The sequence below is a fragment of the Euprymna scolopes genome, chromosome 9 (assembly GCF_053919585.1).
Source record: "Euprymna scolopes isolate OS-2025 chromosome 9, ASM5391958v1, whole genome shotgun sequence".
NCBI lineage: Eukaryota > Metazoa > Mollusca > Cephalopoda > Sepiida > Sepiolidae > Euprymna > Euprymna scolopes.
In genome coordinates, this window is record NC_136490.1 from 77,041,330 (window position 1) to 77,056,049 (window position 14,720).

Below are 14,720 nucleotides of genomic sequence, written 5' to 3' on the forward strand. Positions count from 1 at the left end.
TTAAATCACCTTTAACAAAATCCTACTTACATTTGTCAGCTCATCACGATAGGACCAGTATGATCGCTTATTTTGCCAACTTCTCTGAATCTGTAGTGCCAGCCTCAGTTTGTACAGTGTTGGATCAGCATTTGTTGATGTATCTATGCTAATTTTTATGCTGAGAATTGAGCAGAGTCGACTCTAATGTCGAGATTGATTGTTTCTTTAGCTATTTGCTAGAAGATCAATAGAATTTTCCAGCATTAACAAAGATACACAATGGTCATGTCATACTCTTGTATAAATGAGAGCATCTGTTGAAGATGAGGCATAGCTTCAACTGGATCTTTTTGGTTGATCATCTCCAGTGACTTGTAATCACTTTCTACTTAGAATTCAACTTCATAAATGTACATTATGAAATGTTGATGTAAAGTTTTGGTTAACCTTCGTCATATTATTCGTTTTTGTCAACTGAATTCTTGTTAATAGATTCTTAATAAATTTAATGTTATAAATTCATACTGAATTCATCATCGATAAGAAAAGGTAGGGGCAAGGAATTACTCTTTTGGTTTTATGCTTTTCTTTCAGACCCTAAAAACGTTTTTATGTCGTATTCCACTGGAGTGAGGAATGTTTCCATAGCTTTCAAGATAAATAAGTCCTTTGACTTCCTATATCAAAGTGGCAGTTCAGTTTGTATTTGTGTTTCCCTTTAGTTTTCACTCTTATCTGCTTCCTCACAAAGGTAAGTAATATGGCCTCAGGATTTGACATTTTTACATTTTCGAGGTAATTTATTTGCTTTGCCATAGCACTCTTCCGTTCTATGACTAACACGTGTACAAAAAAAGACACAAGCCCATCTCCCTACATCGAGAACATCTCAAGAGAGGAACATTTTGGACAATGGTTCCTGGTGTGCCTGCTGATGTTATAAAATCTGCAATAGTAATTTTGTTAGTTTTCCAATATTGGAACATTTTCCTTTGCATTGTGGTTCTCAGTATAATTCTTTTCCCACGACTTGAAATTGACTTGATAGGAATCAGGATTTTATTTTAAGGATTTTATAACCTCCTATAAAAAATCTGATTGATTTCTGGATATTTATTGTACTTTTCGGATTAATTCTTTTTGAAGAGTTGAGGATAATTTTGAAAAAAAATTATATGGCTAATCAGTTCATAGCCTGGAGTGTTCTCTTCCACAAAATATAAATTATACACAGTTTTTAATTCAGATAGGCTAGCTTAATTTCTGACAAAAATCTTTTTTATGTTGACAAACTCTGCATCATATTTGGGACTACTACCACGCAATTGTTAAAAAAAAATAATCAATAATGAGAGAAATATACAAAAATTCCTTTTCAACAAACAACTGATGGCCACTTCAAAGTTTTCACCTTCTAACGATGGATGAGACGTGTAACCAATTTAAAAAAAAAACTGTAAAAGTTTGGCTTTGTGGAGTGTACACCATCAACACACTTAATCTGCTTAAAGTAATTCATCCTGTTAACCAAACGATATCCACACAAACAAATAAAAAAGGAAATAAAAAAAAGGGTGGACGAAATTTAAATTCTATAAATCCTAATAGTAAACACCACAATGGGATAGGTGCTTCTAACTTTTCTTCAAGTGACATCACGTTTTGATATTAATTTACACAAACCTATTTCATGTAAAACTATTCCATGTAATTGTTACTTTCTTAACAGAAAGGAAAACACTAGTTTCAACTGTTTACAAATTATTGGTTCAGTCTCTTTTATACCATTAATGTCAAGAGTGAAAATTTTGTCAGTGCATGAAAGCATACGATAAGGACCTGTAGAAGGTGGAGTGAGGGGGCTTTTTACAGCATCCTTTCTCAGAAAAACGTGTATCCATGAGGAAGCATCTTTTGGGACTGAATATTTGATAGTCTCTTTCCTAGGGTGTTTAAGTAGGAGCTTACTAAAATAAACTTGCAGTCTGTTTATGTACACAGTTGGATTTGTTGCCATTAAATCACCATTTGACTCGGGAAAATAGAAGTACTGCATAAAGGATTTTGGCTGGAAAGTATCCCACATCCTCTTTGACAACTGCACGACAATCAAGAGGGATAATAGATACATACTCGCTCCATCGTTGTTGGTCAGGATAAACATGTGATGCAGCTTTTAGTTGGCATTGGAACTGTTCTATCATCCCATTAGAAGTAAGATGATAGTCTGTTGTACAAATATGTTTGATCCCAAAAATCCTGGAATGTGCCTGGAAGAGGTGGAATTAAAACTGAATGGAAACTTTCGTATTAGCATCTATCAACTGAAGTCCATTAAGAGGTTGGAATGGTATAGAAAGTTTGAGCCTAGGGCAAATCAGTTATAGGAAAGATCCACATAAAGTCTCTATGCAATTCCAACTCCAGAGAACGAGAAATTTGACCATACGCAGTGTAATGGGCTGCACTGGCAGTTTCTCAGTGAGGAGTTTCAGTGGTCAAGTATTGCAAGCTGCTACTGTATCAACCAAATAACTTGCTTGAGATCAGGAGTCAGTAATAAAATAGGCATGGTTGTTCGAGAGTGCCATACTCTTAGTTTTCCTAATGAGCAACGCATTTTGCATCACTATGCCTCCATGCGAAAGTGACCGTGATGAAAGCACACACAGCAGTATGGAGAGGAGGGGTATGTTTGGAGTCAGCATATGTTCTTTATGGCCATATATACAAACAGAATGATATAAATCCGGATGTGCATCAGGGATCGATTTTTGGATCTTTATTTTCCTGATATTCATAAACGACTTCTCTGATAAAATTGTGTCCGAGATAGATATGAGACACAGGAAAATGAATGTACACACATCTAAAACAATAGTTGTAACCTTAGAGAATGACCTTCAGTCTGTCGTTGATGGGGACGTGAATGGATGATAACATTGAATGCTACTAAAATTAAGCTTCTTTCCTTTAATAATTACAAGAAACTTTCACAATCACTGATTACCATGACTAATAATACACTACCTGAGAGCTGTTCATTCCAATTTCTCAGCTTAACATTCACAGGCAACATAAATTGGGACAAATACATTGAAGACATTGCCAAGACCGCTGCAAAGAAGGTGGGCTTTCTCTACCATGCTAGAAAATGACTTATACTTGAGAGTATCCTTTATCTCTACAAAGCCACTTATCACTCATACATGGAATATTGTTGTCACATTATGGGTTGTGTATCTTCCACTAGACAGCATTCAAAAAAAGTTTCCAACTTAACAGGTCTTACACTATCAACCAAGCTCCAACCTCTGTCCCATCATTGCAATGTTGCATCCTTGTGCCTGTTTTACAAGTATTGTAATGGAATGTGCTCCAACTAATTTGTAGCATTTGTACCTCCTCAACGTAAATACTCGGATTGTTTGCAGCAACAAAATCTCACTCCTTTGCTGTGAGGAGGGGATGTCGCAAAATCTCACCCTTCACTGTGAGGAGAGGATTTCTACTCTAATAGTTTTTTTCCCCTTAAACTGCTACTTCCGGTCTCCTGCTTCCATGACAATATGAACCTGCAGAAATTTAAATGTGATTTGAACAGTCATCTCACTTCTCAGCTCACTATGTAGTGTCCTTGTAGATATAGTTTCAGTTAGTAGCCCATTTTTTGGAAATTTAATCCTTCTTTAACTGTGAAATATGTCAGATTATAGTGAGGTCAACCTCTTGCCATCAACAAGATTAGTTATCCTGATCTTTTTGTTTTTCTTATGATGAAATGGGGGGGGGGAGTTCAGCTGTCAATTTAACGATAATGTACCCGACCTTTGGACTCTGCCTTATTCCCAAGGAATTGTGGTCAGTCTCTATGACTACAATTCCAACCTTAGTACTAAGACGTCACCCATGCTAACCAGACACTGTGTTCTATTGAAATTCAAAATCTTTTTTCTTTCATTCCCCTTAAATTAAATGGAAAAATAGCTAAACTAAAAGGGGAAACTATTTGTTTCAGAAGAACTACTCTCAGAAGAACTTTTAATTTTGAAGAGAAAATATTAGGACCAGACAATTCTAGAAGATTCAGAGAAAGAGACTCTTTAAAGAAAAAGAAAAGAGGTTGAAAACTGTGGTGTAAATGAAGAAAAAGAGAAACAAGAACGACCGACCGCGTTTTTGTGTGGCTTACCTCGTGTTCATAATGAAGAAGAAAGAAACAAAAATGGCTGCCCTGTTTCTTTATATGCCTACAGGGTGACCACGAGGTATGCAAATGAGATGCTCCTGATTGGAAATAAAAGAGGAGTGATTTGGGGAAGGAGGGCATTCTGAAATTTGATTGCGAGCAGAGAAGGTGTATTTGCAGAAGAGAAAAGCTAAAGTTGCAGAAGTTCGTTTTGGAGTGGAGAGAAGACGCGTCAAGTGGGAACGGGAAGGTGAAAGTTCGGACAGCAGTGTCACGCAAGCGACAAGCTATTTCGGCGTATCAAGCAATTAACATGGCTGAGTGGAGACTGAGCACTCAGATGTTGAGACCCTTTACTGGGGAGGGCGACCTGATTAAGTGGCTGGAGAAATTAAAATTGGTGGCGAAGCTGCAAAAGATAGAAGATGTGGTCAACCTGCTGCCGCTATACTTAGAGGGGGAAGCCCTCACGATTTACCAGCAGATGCGAGATGAAGACAAGGAAGACCTTGCCTTAGTGGAGCAAAGGCTGAAATTGGCCTTCGCGGAGGGCCCATTTGAAGCACTTGGCAAGCTGTCAAGTTTGAGGTGGACCGGCGAGTCCGTTGATGTCTTTGCGGCAGAGATCAGGAGACTGGCAGGGTTGGCTGGTTACGTGGGGAGGAGCCTGGAGATGACGGTAAAGCTGTACCTAGTGAACGGCTTCCCAGAGGAAATCTCTGCGAACATGCAGAGAATCACGGGGATCCATTCTATGGAAGTGGATGATCTCTTGGTCCACGCCAGAGTCCTAGTGAAAAATGTTAAAAGCCCAATCGTGGCTGCAGCTGTGAGTGGAAATATGTGCATGAGGCCTCACTTGAATGAGAGGCAGCCGGCGAGGCGACAGGAGGGGAGACCTGCCATCAAGTGTTTCCGGTGCCAGGGTCCTCATCTGATCAAGGACTGCAAAGAGCCGAGACCGGGGATCACGTGCTACCGATGTGGACAAGTGGGGCATATTAGCCGCTATTGTGTTGCTGCACAGGACCAGGGAAACAAGTGAAGGGGAGCTATTGCGCCAGTGGTTACCCCTTCTATGTGGAAATGGCGCATGATGGAACATTGCCTCGGTTACCGGTGGTAGTCAATGGGAAGAGAGCCATAGCCCTTGTCGACACAGGCTGCACTACAACGCTGTTAGCAAGGAATGTCGCGAGGTCATGGAGCGGAACCAGGATTATTAGGACCGTGGATGGCAGGGATTTGAAATGCCTAGGAGAGATGACAGCGGAAGTAATGGTGCAAGGGGTGCCCATTGAACTGCAAGCCCTAGTGTTGAATCATCTGGTCGGTGGTATCGACGTGATTATAGGTATGAGTGCAATTAACCGACTGGAGGGCGCTACGTTAAGAGGGGGCCAAGTGACGTTTGGACGTCTTAGCGCAGTGGGGATGGCAGGAGTGGAAGGTGATAGAACTGTCAGAACCCCAAAACCGGAGGTTTGCTGCATTGAGGACAAAGATTTCCTGGCGAAGTTTGATGGCGTGAGGTGGATGGTGGAATGGAAATGGATCTCTGGGCCCCCAGAACTACAGAATAAGGTGGGCTGCTACGAAAACACCCTGCGAGGAGAAATAAGAAAAGGATTCGAGGAAGAAGTGGAGAGGTGGATAAAAGAAGGAATTCTGAAACCGTGGACAGGGGAAGAAAAAGGAGTGTTGCCACTACTGGCGGTTGTTCAGCCTACCAAAAACAAGATTAGGCCCGTGCTGGATTTTAGGGAATTGAACAGACACGTAGCCTGCCACACTGGAACGGGGATCGACGTATGTGAGGATGTCATGAGGAAATGGAGAAGAATGGGGCAGGCCACTAAGATTGTCGATCTGAAATCGGCATATCTGCAGATCCATGTAGATGAAAAACTCTGGCAGTACCAACTGGTCCGGTACAAGGGGCGGGTGTATTGTCTGACGAGGTTAGGCTTTGGGCTGAGTTCAGCCCCCAAAATTATGACTGCCGTACTGAAGACAGTGCTGAGCAAAGACTGTACAGTGGAGGAGGCCACTAGCTCGTACATTGACGACATCCTGGTGGAGGAGGCAGAGGTGACAGCAGAGAAAGTAAGAAGCCATGTCGAGAAGTATGGGTTAACCGCAAAACTGGCGGAGGCCCTAGATGGAGGAGCGGTGCTGGGGTTGAAACTAAGGCGAGATGGAAAAGACAGCCTTGTCTTCGAACGAGGGAATGCAATACCCGAAGTCGGATCTGAGCTGATGAGGCAAGAACTCTTCTCAGTCTGCGGGAGGCTGGTTGGGCACTATCCTATCGCTGGCTGGCTCAGGATAGCATGCAGCTTTATTAAACGACAAACAGGCACTGATGACTGGGAAGGCCGTGTGACGAAGGAGGTCACGAACATGCTGCAAGAAGTCATTGCGAGAGTGAGGAATGAGGACCCAGTGAAAGGGAAATGGTATGTCAGCGGCGAAGACGCGGGTGTGGTTTGGTGCGATGCCAGTAACCTGGCGTTGGGCGTCGTACTAGAGATAGGAGGTGTAACTGTGGAGGATGCGGCGTGGCTAAGAAAAAACAATGACTTCTCCCATATCAACGTAGCAGAACTAGATGCCGCTATAAAAGGAATCAATCTGGCCCTGAAATGGGGATTGAAAATAATTGAAGTCAAAATTGATTCGGCAACGGTAGCGTTGTGGATTCGGTCGGCAGTAACTGGCGATAAGAGAGTTAAGACAAGGGGTGCTGCGGAAATGCTGATCAAGCGCAGACTCGGAGCGCTCACCGACTTGATAGCGGAATTCCAGTTGAGAGTATCTGTTGTGTTGGTCCGGTCAGAAAAAAACAAGGCGGATTCGATGACACGCGTGAAGAAGGCCTGGCTGCAGGAGGGAAAGGAGGTCTCCTCGGTATGCTGTGCAGGAGAAGAAGTCAAAGAGTCACACGAAATGCACCACTTTGGTCGAGAACGAACGTTATTCCTAGCCAGAGAGGTTTACCCGGAGACCACCGAGGAGGAGGTTAGGGAGGTGGTGGAGAACTGTCGAGAGTGCCAATCAATTGACCCTGGACCGTCCAGACACGAAGCAGGAAAGCTACACGTTGCGGAGGACTGGAAGCGATTGGCCATTGACTATCGCCACAAATTGTATCTGTCGATGGTCGACTGTGGACCGGGAAGGTTTGCCATCTGGAGAGAGATCAGGGCAGAAACTGCATGGGCGATCGGAGGGGTCATCGAGGAGATATTTTTGAAGAGAGGGCCGGTTGAGGAACTCTTAATGGACAATGGCCCCGCTTTCCGATCAGAAGCCTTTAAAGGGGTGTGCGATAAGTGGGGAGTAAGGCAATTTTTCAGAGCAGCGTATCGGCCGAGTGGCAACGGAATAGTGGAGAGGAATCATCGCACCATTAAAGCCACTGCGGAAAAAAGCAACGTATCACCCATAGAGGCGGTGTTTTGGTATAACATCTCGCCGAAGACCAAACAAGATGGGACAACTGTGCCTCATAGGGCCGTTTTCACATATAAGTGGCGGCATCCATGCAACAAAGCAGCAGGAATTGAGAGTGAAGAAGCCACTATCAAAGTAGGTGAAGAGGTGTGGGTGAAACCCCCAAATGCACAGTGTACCACTCGTTGGAAAAGAGGGGTCATAACAGGATTGCAGTCGAAGAACAATGTGATGGTGAATGGCGTTCCCCGGCATATCTTAGACCTGCGTCGTGTGACATTGCCGGTATGCAGTGAGGGCAGTGAAGAAGAAGAAATCGAGGGCCACCGAGAAGCAAATGATGCTGCTCAACCTGACTTAGGCCCGCGTTGTAGTGAACCTGAAAACGTTAACCCCCAAGAAGTTGTCCCCCAGAGGCCTCGACGTGAGAGGAGGCGGCCTGCTTGGATGGAGGATTACGAAGTATCCTATTGATCTCGAAGATCAGGGGGGCGTGTGGTGTAAATGAAGAAAAAGAGAAACAAGAACGACCGACCGTGTTTTTGTGTGGCTTACCTCGTGTTCATAATGAAGAAGAAAGAAACAAAAATGGCTGCCCTGTTTCTTTATATGCCTACAGGGTGACCACGAGGTATGCAAATGAGAGGCTCCTGATTGGAAATAAAAGAGGAGTGATTTGGGGAAGGAGAGCATTCTGAAGTTTGATTGCGAGCAGAGAAGGTGTATTTGCAGAAGAGAAAAGCTAAAGTTGCAGAAGTTCGTTTTGGAGTGGAGAGAAGACGCGTCAAGTGGGAACGGGAAGGTGAAAGTTCGGACAGCAGTGTCACACAAGAAAGGTTTTGAGAGAGAAGATGAAAAAAACACTTTCAAGCAAGGTTTGAAGAAAAGACTTTGGTCTGGAGGCCCTGGGAAAAGAGATTTCATCGGCAACGAAGTTTTTTTTAAAGAGTATGTAATTATTTTATTCCTTCATTCGTTAGACCCGTCTATTGATTCTTTAGTTTTGCTGAGAAAGCTGCAAGAATTTGTATATTGTAAAACAAAAATAATCTTTTTTGTTTATTGTTGTGTCCAACAATATTATTTTTCAATAACACTTTTGTTATTTATGCTTTTAGTTTTTGTGTTGTTTATTATTATTATTATTATTATTATTATTATTATTATTATTATTATTATTATTATCATTGTTGTTGTTGTTGTTACTTTGGTTAACTTCGTTAATCTAGCTTTGAGAAATAAAATCAGTTTTTCTTTTTTAATGCCAATAAAACTTAATTAAATCACAACCTCCTTTATTTGTTCATTTTTGTCTTTATTATATTTTCTTTATTCTGTTTCTTTCACACTTTTGTTATCCAAAAGTCGAATTTTATTAATGACCACAAAATTACAATACGTAACGCCTGATTTCGGGTGAATAAGAAAAAAAAAAAAAAGAAATGGGCGGTTTCAAAGAATGGTCACATTTGTACACAGATAATCCTGAATCACGTTTCTATTAAATAATTTCCTTCATTGTGTAGGCTGAAATAATACTTATAATGATCAGAAGATCATTCATATTCCAATTTTATAGTTTACATGTTGAATACTAATTTCTTAATTTCTTATTAAAATCCAGTTTATACATTTTATGTCGTAGATCTATAAATTTATTTGAAAATGTTCAAATTAATTGTTTTCGGGAAAAGGATAAAAATAAAATAAATTAAAATTCATGTCAAATATATTTTAATGTGTTATTTTGTTTTGTTATTTCTCAGGTAATATTTCAATAGAAGATATTGGTTCTCTGAAGACAAAGGAATCATCTCAAACTAGTCTTGACTCGGTGCCGCCACCATTACCCCCAAGAGATCAAGACAAACCAAAACTTAAACCTAAAGATTATCCCTCCGCTAGTGAGAAAGATGGAGGAGCCATAAGCGATGCTGATTCTACTAAACTACTGTCAGCTGAACAAGCTAAAGCAGAAGAAGACGTAGTTAATACAACAATAGATGGTTCTGCAAATGAAGAGGTGCCATCGGTTTCAAAGCCTCAAGACCCAACAGATGCAGAAGGAATGTACAATCAAGCATTTCAAGAAGAAATATCTTTATCACAATCCATCAACAGCGATGCTGCGCAGTCTTTAGACAGTCCTTCAGATGTAAGTCACTCTAGTATTGTTTATGTTATATAGATCTGAAAAAAAAATATCATTTTTATCACATTCTGAATAATAATATGTTCATATTAAATGTGTAATATTGAAGCTTGAATATATTTTTTATATTAAAAGTTAAATTTAATGAATTGTGTAACTTAATGAATAAAAACATTATTTGTTATTTAGATTTGTTTTCATTTTTTTTTTGTTGATTAAAACAATCAGCCAGTTATTGGATTTTCAAATCAGACGTTAATGGAATCAAAAATTAAAGTTAATGGTTTTAAGTATTTTCGCAATTGTTGAAGTTTTGTCACAAGAATTGAAAAGAAATGAACTGATATGCAGTATCTAAAAGGCATGGAATAAAAGAAGAGTTTCTACCTGAGGTGAAGGGTTTGAAACTGACTCCAACAAAATAGTATGACAACCGAAATATTAGATAACATTAATGATGAGAATACTAATTTGAACGATATAAATGTCAACAACTATTAAAAGTGTTAAGAAAATCAATCAGCATTCGATTCTACCAGAACCAGTGATGACTATGTAAGAAATTTAACGAATGCAAAGGTGGATGGAGGTTTTCAACAGTAATCGGACATCAGATTACAGATAAACATATTAGTATAATTTTGATAAATAAAAATTTAGTGTTTTGTGTCCATATAAATAAAATAACAAGTGATAAAAATTATTGTGGCTCATGAGATAGTGAAAAATTTATTTATAATAAGAAATAGACTTGGCGCTATTTGTGTTTTGAATTTTTAACGACTATGTTCGATGGGAAAATAAAAACCCAAACATTTTTCACAATTCACTAATAACATTCACTTGAAGATGGTCGAAGGTTCATCGGCCGAAACGTTGTGAAGAAAAAAACAACAACCAAGATTAGAATAATAAGCCAAATAATACAAAAAATAATTATTAATCCACATCTCAAAAAGTTACTTTCATCAAAAATTGTTGATTTATCTACAAAGAAGTTAACAGTGAAGGGTGTATTTTATTTAAACAGTTACCTTTTCCCCATTTCTTAATTGGCTTGCTTCAAGCAACATATAACATTGAAGACAAAGGGGAAAAAATGAAGGCATGAGAAAAAACAAACCTGCAAATGTGTGACAAAAAAGTGAATAAAAAAGCAATCATAAGTCAAAAAATAATTGTGATTCAAGATAATGAGAAGAAAGATAAAAAATAAACGAAAACGTCAAAATAAGAATATTTGTTGAGTTAATTTGTTGAGTTAATTTGAATTAAAAAAAAAATAGATGCATTGGGAAGACAAAGCATGTGAACAGGAGCGGTTGTAAACAAAAATGACAAAGCAGAAATAGCCATAACTAGGCTTGTTAGGATTGTAATAATAGTCGCGGAAGTAGCAAAGCCAAAGAAATATTGAAGAAAAAGAAAAGGCCTGAGCAAAATCCTAATTTATTGATGCCACTACTTCTGCAGTGATAAACACTCCTGAAGTGATAAAAACTTCTACAATGAGAAAACCTCTGCAGTGATAAAACGTCTGCAGTGATAAACGTTTCTACAGAGATAAAATCTTCTACAGAGATAAAAACTTCTGCAGTGATAAAAACTTCTGCAGTAATAAAAACTTCTGCAGGGATAAAAACTTCTGCAGTAATAAAAACTTCTGCAGTGATAAAAACTTCTACAGTAATAAAAACTTCTGCAGTAATAAAAACTTCTGCAGTGATAAAAACTTCTGCAGTGATAAAAACTTCTGCAGTAATAAAAACTTCTGCAGTGATAAAAACTTCTGCAGTGATAAAAACTTCTGCAGTAATAAAAACTTCTGCAGTAATAAAAACTTCTGCAGTAATAAAAACTTCTACAGTGATAAAAACTTCTGCAGTAATAAAAACTTCTACAGTAATAAAAACTTCTACAGTGATAAAAACTTCTGCAGTAATAAAAACTTCTGCAGTAATAAAAACTTCTGCAGTAATAAAAACTTCTACAGTGATAAAAACTTCTACAGCGATAAAAACTTCTGCAGTGAAAAAACTTCTGCAGTAATAAAAACTTCTACAGTGATAAAAACTTCTACAGTGATAAAAACTTCTACAGTGATAAAAACTTCTACAGTAATAAAAACTTCTGCAGTAATAAAAACTTCTACAGTGATAAAAACTTCTGCAGTAATAAAAACTTCTACAGTAATAAAAACTTCTGCAGTGATAAAAACTTCTGCAGTAATAAAAACTTCTACAGTGATAAAAACGTCTACAGTGATAAAAACTTCTGCAGTGATAAAAACTTCTGCAGTAATAAAAACTTCTACAGTGATAAAAACTTCTACAGTGATAAAAACTTCTGCAGTAATAAAAACTTCTACAGTGATAAAAACTTCTACAGTGATAAAAACTTCTGCAGTGATAAAAACTTCTGCAGTAATAAAAACTTCTGCAGTAATAAAAACTTCTGCAGTGATAAAAACTTCTACAGTGATAAAAACTTCTGCAGTAATAAAAACTTCTACAGTGATAAAAACTTCTACAGTGATAAAAACTTCTGCAGTGATATAGACCGAGAACTTTCGATACTATTTGAAACAATCAATAAGGAAAACAATATATAATACATAAAATGACAATGGTGTGCACACACACACACACACACACACACACACACACACACACACACACACTCACACACAAACACACACACATATATATATACATATACATATATATACATATATTTGTGGTCATATATATATGCATATGTATATATGTATATGTATATATGTATTTATATATATTTAAAGTGATGGTTGTGTAGTTCCAACGAGAGAAAAAATGTATATTTAAAAGAGTGTAGCCATCAACAATTGTGGTTTTTTTTTAAAGGTTTTCATCATATTTTTATTTTAAAATATTTTTATAACGCGTTTCGAGCTTAGGGTGTGCTCTCTTCAGATATTTTCGTAAAAAGTTTTTCTTTAAAATGGGAGTTTGTAGATATGCCTCCGCTGATATTAAATATGTTTTTCATAGTGATGCGATGCGTGTGTTCAGTGTTCAGACGTTCTGTCTCCAACTTTAAGTGTTCACAGTGACCGGTCAAAGTTAGTTTCAAAGAGTGTTTTTTAGTCCATATGGTGAAGGTTTTTATGGCTTTTTTAGGGTTCTTTTTAAAGACTTTCTTTCCCCATGTATAGCATACACTCACACACAATCACATATGCATACATATACATTCATGTACATGTACACATGCACACGCACACGTACGCAGGCACACACACATACACACACGTACATACATAGAAATATATGTAGGAGCATACATATATACACATATACATACCCACCCACACACCCACACACGTACTCGCATACATCCACCGCTAACAATTATTTTTATTTTTTATTTTTTATTTTATATATATATATATATATATAATAATATATATATACTTTTTTTTTTTTTTTTTTCCCCCCAACCAAAACACGCATGTATATATGCGCTTAATCATTCCGACATACGTACACGCACCCACACACACACAAGTAAGATGGAGAATAGGTAGAAGATATATATACACACACATACACGCACATACACACATATATGTACACACATATATGTATGTGCACATACACTCACAAACATCCACATACTATGTAGGCACACACACATACACACACACATGCACACACACAGACATATGCAGGGGCTCACACATACGCGTATATCCATATCTACACGAACACATTTACCCACTCATACATGTGCATACATATGTATATATATATACACATACACACACATACATACGGGTGTGTATACACTCATCCACCCATATATATATATGGGCACATGCACTCATAATCACACACACACATACATATTCATACATTCCACCTTATGTATATATTGGTTGAAGTTTCCTTTCCAATCCGTGCACATATGCATACATGGATTCGGTCACCCAAACATAAGTGCACGTATACACACAAACAAGATGTAGCATAGATAACAGATGATATATAATTATACACACACGCATACACAACCATATGTGCACACCCACGCACACACACATATACACACGCACACACGCGCGCACATACACATACATACGTTTAATTTCTAGTTGTTTGTTTAGTTAAGAGAAATGGTACTGTACTGGGTATGGGCGCGCGCACCCGCGAAAGTGTGTGTGTGCCTTATTGTGCTTTTTTGTTGTTTCGTGTGTGAGGGTGCACACCTACCCAAGCATGCATGCGTGTAAGTGTATTTTGTGTTTTGCCTATTTATGTGTATAATTATGGAGAGATGTTTAAGGCGGGGTTAAACTTTGCTATGAAATTTTTTTCTTGAGTTAGCAAGTAGAAGTAGTTGTCAGTTTGGAAGATGGGCATTATCTCGAATCTGCCTCCACTGCATGTGTGTATATGTTGTGATACATGTAGGTGTCTATTTTCCGCGATTTTGATGTTGGATCGGTGTAGGGCTTATCTATTACTAAGGTTTTTTGTAGCGTCTATGTAGGGTTTATCGCATGCTGGACATTTTATTACATAGATCACGTTTTTTGAGGTGCAATCTAGTTTTTTTTAATTTTGAATGTTTGTATGGGGTTCGTAAATGTGTATGTGTTTCCCTCTAATATTATGTTGCAGACTCCACATCGTTGTTTGTTGCATTTTGTGACTCCTTTTGTTGCGTCTTGATTGAGTTTGGATGAGGTAAGAATGCGTTTTAGGTTTTTGGGTTGGCGTTTGCTTTTTATTATTTTTGTTGTTTTAAGGAAATTGTTTAGTTTGCTGTTTTGGTTAAGTAGGACGAGGTTTTTCGTTATCTCTGTGAAAAGCTCTGGGTTGTTTGTGTTGTGTGTGGAGACATATGTTAGGATTTGTTCTTTGTTTCGTTCTTTAGGGGTTCTCAAATCTTCTACTGGTA

The 14,720-nt window shown here is 38.3% G+C and overlaps 1 protein-coding gene across 5 annotated transcripts in view; it reads left to right on the forward strand.

Annotated features, from left to right (window-relative positions):
• LOC145284714 (synaptotagmin-16-like) overlaps window positions 1–14,720 on the forward strand; it is a 408,213-nt gene that overhangs the window by 154,817 nt on the left and 238,676 nt on the right. For all 5 annotated transcript variants that reach the window (XM_080133628.1, XM_080133626.1, XM_080133627.1 and 2 more), the window contains exon 3: window positions 9,394–9,782. In XM_080133628.1, coding sequence (XP_079989754.1) covers window positions 9,394–9,782 — 389 coding nt within the window. The remainder of the gene's footprint in view (window positions 1–9,393; window positions 9,783–14,720) is intronic.